At 39.3% G+C, this 5391-nt stretch overlaps 1 protein-coding gene across 1 annotated transcript; it reads left to right on the top strand.

Annotated features, from left to right (window-relative positions):
• Positions 1-637: 637 nt before the first annotated feature.
• On the top strand, positions 638-4907 carry LOC128633498 (uncharacterized). The gene is made up of 5 exons (XM_053682362.1): positions 638-751; positions 1456-1560; positions 1692-2033; positions 3777-3898; positions 4787-4907. The coding sequence occupies exons 1-5, from the start codon at positions 638-640 to the stop codon at positions 4905-4907; spliced, it is 804 nt and encodes a 267-aa protein (XP_053538337.1).
• Positions 4908-5391: the final 484 nt, after the last annotated feature.

The raw sequence follows: 5391 nt of genomic DNA, 5'->3' as shown, positions 1-5391 counted from the left end.
TAGTATGCATCTAATTGAGATGTAAGCAAAAAAAAATGTTTTTTTCCTTCAGAAGTTTCTAATAAATATCCAGGATAATTTTAAACACCTGGCCATAAACCTGGAGGAATGCTAAATAAAAGCAAGGTTTCAGAGAAAGACTCCTGTCTGGCTATTACTCACCAAGACAGCAGGATTTGTAATGGTTATAACCTGGATTAGCTAGTTGAAACAAACAAAAAAAAAGCCCTAGCAGAGGTGGTAAAATGTATCACAATAATATGTGTTTTTCCACACAGAAGCTGAATGAAATCAAGTTTAAAGAGTCTGTCTAAAGCTAAGGGATCAAGTAATTCCACTTACACATGGAGTATTGTTTGCACTTTACAGGAAGGTAGAAATAACTTAAAACAAAAATGAGACAGCATGCTTTCTTTCCATCAGTCGCTACAAACTGTGAGCAAAGCTGGAGAGGAAGTGGATCTTGAACTTGCGTTCTATTTTGACCCCCAATCGGGCCCCTGAGGTGACCCAGGGGACCGGACACAGCCCTTGCACTGTGCTGCAGCTCTAGTTTCGATTGCTTGACTCCTTCCGCCGCTGCACCTGTCACCCATCAATAGACCCCCTGCCCACACCCTTTCAGCATGTTGAATATATGGCCAGGCTGAATGCCCCCACCCAGCTAATTACTGCTGGTCCCGAGGTCCGGCTGCATTACACTGTGTGCACCACAACATCACAGCTCCAGTGTGTGCTTGCTCTGGCCTGGGTACGCCACACACACACACACACACAGAAGCAAGCACTGTGACATGAAGACAGATTAACGAGTGCTGTACACTCACAAACACGAGGAATAGAGTTATCACTCTGGACAGGCAGACAGCACAGGCTGGAGGTGTAAAGCCTTGTGTAGGACACTGTCTTTACCAAACTCTCTACTGGTTAGTTGTCAGAACAAACATATTATATTGGCCACTATGAATTCCCAAGCTAATATATATATATATTACAACCACTCTTGTCTTTTTCTAAATTCCACTTTATATATATATATATATATATATATATATATATATATATATATATATATATATATATATATATATATATATATATATATATATATATATGTATGTATGTATGTATGTATGTATGTATGTATGTATGTATGTGTGTGTGTGTGTGTGTGTGTGTGTGTGTGTGTGTGCATGGAAACGTCCAGATATTGTCTGAAAAAGGAGAGGATTTAAAAAACATATAGCCTAGACTTCACACATTCATAATAGTTGTATTAGGATCTAAACTAAGTCTATTCATATAGAAATGCACGTGTTCATGTGGCTAAGTGCGTGGAATGCGCCAGATTCAGAGCCAGTCTTGGATCTACTTGCACACAGATGAGTAAACTCTAAATTTACCCTTCCGTACGCTCTACAACAAACAACACGTGACGCAGCGCGCGCACGAAAGAAAAAAAAAGACACGCGCTCGCTCTGTGATTGGCTCGCGCTTCTGTCTCGCAGGAGCTCCGACTGGGATGCGCTTAGAGGCGTCCCGCTGCGCAAGTCGCCGCAGGTAAATTTCGCATGTTAAGCCGCGTTGGGAAGAAAACATGACACGATGCACTACCCTAGCCACATGAAACGACGTTTTGCTACAATGTAAGCACCGCAGTCCTCACGCTTTACTCTCCTGATTGTTTCCAGACTACCGCACCTGCTGACAGACACAGACACAGACACCGGACTGAGACTGAAATCTCGTGCGCATTCTCTTATCCTGGTGACGGCCAGATCATTGTGATATCCGCCAAAACCGGAGCCCCAGTCGTCTTGCATGTGAGCCGAGATTTCTGCGTACCCGGCATCAGAGAGAAAACCATGGATGAAAAGTCATGGGGGGGGAACACTCCGCCAGGGTGTGACTCCTACTCGGCTGCTTGTTTGCGCGGCTTGTCCTCTCAGCATCCACGATGCAAACCTCCCGCAAAGCATCCTGTATCCTGCTCTCCACACTCAGGTTTAGGGTATCTCCCACTTGTCCGTTCTGTGAGTTATTATGGGTTTTTTTTTTTTTTTTTTTTTTTTTTTTTTAACTTTTGACCCGTTGATGTCATTTCCTGTATGGGTAACACTCAGTATAGCCTCACCTCAGCTCCAGAATACCTTCATGAGCGCGTAATATTTCCCAAAACTCCTGGGTTCACCAGGTCAGTGGACGCTGTCATCGTGCGGCGGAAGGAAAAGATCATTAAAGTGATATGCACCATCCTGCATCGTTCATGCTGTATCTCTGAAGCGCATTTACTTTTAAATCAACATTAGTGACTCACAGTGTAAAGTTTGGGCAACATTGCAAAGGAAATCAACGTGAACGTGGGTAAACATGCAAGGCACACAGCCAAGTATTTATAAGTTAATCACAAACTTATGTATTAGGTAATCACACTCTAGGTTCTGTAAAATGCCAATGCTTGTCTTTATGAAACCTCTTTAAGATAACTGTATAGCGCATTAGCTTATAAGGAAACAATGCTGACACAGGGTGGATTTCATTATTTTTTGAGACTTTTCAAATGTAGTGTCATGACATAGCAAAGTTGCAAAGCAAATAAAGAAACAAAAAAAAACCCCAACAGCAAATAAAAAAGAAATAAATAAATAAAAATACAACTGCAGATTGTACAGAACAAAGAACAGCAAATTCAAAAACAGGGAAGAGAACAAAACACCACCACAAAAGCAAACCTGAAGAGACAAACAATATTGGAAAATAGTTTGGGGGGAAAATATGAAAACACAACAGTATTACAGATTTATTTTACTTACAGAACTTACTTATACACATTATTGTACACTGTCAAACTACCTCACTAACCAAAGTTCACCTGTCTTCAATCAAAGCACTCAAAACTGCATTTTGCCTTTGGGAACACACGCACACACACCTTAAAATCTGAAAGCCAGGAACATTCTCTTTCACATCAAACTGCCATATACACTAATGTGAATTTAGACAACAAACCAGTTTTTTCATACTGCACACTTTGTACAGGATCTATACACCTATAACTATGCCTCTGCCAGAGAAAATTCTATAGTAAAGTAATCAACAATGTAATATAAAGTGACCACAAAATATAGAACTTAAGAAATAAGAAAGTAAAGTAAACCCATATGTTTAGGATAGCACAAAGAAAAATAAAAGTGGCCATAAAATTGTGCAGGCAGAGAAATTTGTCAGTGTGGTATAGGGAAAATCATCAACATTAACAAGAATGATTGATATCACTAACAGAATAAACACCAAATAACCTTTTCCATAGTACCGCTGCTATAAAATGAGAAAGAATGTAGAATGTCATTTTCTATAGAGAACATAATATAACTTAATACAAAGAGGCCAAGACGGACAAGTGGCTAAGAATCAAATCTATAATGAATGTATCCATAAAAAGAGGCTATAGCTGAATTTATTTATTATTAGTGGTCAGTGTGCCTTCATTAATGGAGGATTGTGATCCTTTAATAACGGTTAAGTAAACCTGTGCGTATTTCACTCTATCTCTGCTGCACAGGGATAGAGTGAAATGCACAGAGTGGGTGGTAGGTTGTTAGAGTTAGTTACAGATAGGACCCCTACAAGGTGCGGTGTTTCCTTACTCGTTTCTGACTCTCTTTCTCTCTGACTCTTTTACCTTTGAACCTAGGGTGAATCACCATGAGCCAGCCGGCAATGATAGATGGCCGCTGGTCTGCCAATATGGCACAATATTTCAATTTCCTGCCTAGGCTGTGGTGCTCCAGAGGTTGAGCAGAGTTCAGCTGCACAGTGTGGTGCCAGCAGCTGCCCCCAGTGCCCGTGCTGGAGACCTAAGAACAAGTTTCCATCACATACCACAGGCCCGTGTGGTGTCAGTGAAAACAACCCAGCTTTGTAGTGTGACACAAACCCATCTGACTCTTGAGACACAACACACACTACACCGAATGTTGCTTTTCTTTTCTATTCTTTTCTTTTTTTTAATGGAAGGATATTTGTTCCTTTTTAAATTTTTGTGGAATATTTTATTTCCTGTGGATGATTTATATAAATAGAAATACATGCTGTTTCTTAAACTAATTACGTTGTATTTGTACAATGAGAATAAAGCTATTTTAATCTATTCTAGTCTAGCCCATTGTATTCTATTCTTTCATTAAATTAAATATGCCCAAGCAAACATTTTACATCTGAGCATGAAATGGGTTTATAAAAAAGGTAATCCTTATTTTCAATATATTTTATTAAGAGATTACGCTGGGGGTAGTGTGTTAACATTTCGATTAAATGTGATAAGGCAGTGATCAGTCACACAATTCAGGAAGTCAATAGGGCCTAGAACATGTTACATCAGGCAAAACAACTGAAAGATAACAGATATACAGCTAAGCTTTTAAAGTTGTTTTATTTTGGAGTTTGCCTCTCCAGCATGGTGCTCTTTCCCAGAGCAAGCAAAATATGTTCAGAGAGACAGAAAGAAAAAGCGGGGGGGGGGGGGGGGGGGGGGGGTGGATGGGGCTTAAATAAGGAGACAAAAATACATGCAGGAATGAAGTTGTGCATCACACTGTGATGCATGTCTTATATTTTGACATTGCTATCTGGGTCAGTGTTATTTATGAGTATCATGGTGTTGCTCAGAAATGTGATTATGCATGTTCATTTTATGTGACAAAACCAGGCTGATATCCAGTAAGTATGCACATAGATGCACATGTCTATCTGGAATTGAGTATTTCTTTCTGTCTGTGGATTTTAGAATGGGGGAGGGCAGTGTGCCTTTCAGCTGGAGCACTGTGATTGGTCTGAATGAATCTGAGGCCTTGTGGCATGCAGTGCACCCTAGTGGTGGGGAGGAGAATCAAAAACAAACACTCTAACAAGCCGCTGAACATTCCCTCAAACTACACACAGTCTCATACCATACTTTACAGCATCCACACTTCATGTTCTACATTGGGTGCACAGAGGCACAGATATTATATATTACAAAACCAAAGGTTTGGGTGCAAAATTAACCTTTTCACAGATCTATAATGCCATACACAAGTATGAGAGTCAAAAATATGTATCAACACACTTCTAGACAGAATGTCTTAATCTGCCTGGAACATTGAATCCATCATAAAAGCCCAATATACTTGTTTAAACCACTGTACACTCATGTCGGATGTGCTCACATGATTGCTGACTTATTTGTCACCATCCTGGTGATCAGAAAAGTAATTATATGAAAAAAGCTTTTTGGCCCTAACAGAAGCTGCAGCTATATATATATATATATATATATATATATATATATATATATATATATATATATATATATATATATATATATATATATATATATATATATATATATAT

The sequence above is a fragment of the Ictalurus punctatus genome, chromosome 8, assembly GCF_001660625.3.
Source record: "Ictalurus punctatus breed USDA103 chromosome 8, Coco_2.0, whole genome shotgun sequence".
Taxonomy (NCBI): domain Eukaryota; kingdom Metazoa; phylum Chordata; class Actinopteri; order Siluriformes; family Ictaluridae; genus Ictalurus; species Ictalurus punctatus.
Note: the sequence above shows the minus strand (reverse complement) of the source record. Positions and strands in the feature narration are given on the sequence as shown.

What these genes read in the sequence shown, in the direction of transcription:
- LOC128633498 (XM_053682362.1), top strand. Translation starts at nt 638, where the DNA reads ATGGCCAGGCTGAATGCCCCCACCCAGCTAATTACTGCTGGTCCCGAG. An exon ending in GTGTGCTTGCTCTGGCCTGG is followed by an intron (nt 752 to 1,455) that starts GTACGCCACACA and finishes CGCGCACGAAAG; the next exon opens with AAAAAAAAAGACACGCGCTC. An exon ending in ATCTCCCACTTGTCCGTTCT is followed by an intron (nt 2,034 to 3,776) that starts GTGAGTTATTAT and finishes TTTCCTGCCTAG; the next exon opens with GCTGTGGTGCTCCAGAGGTT.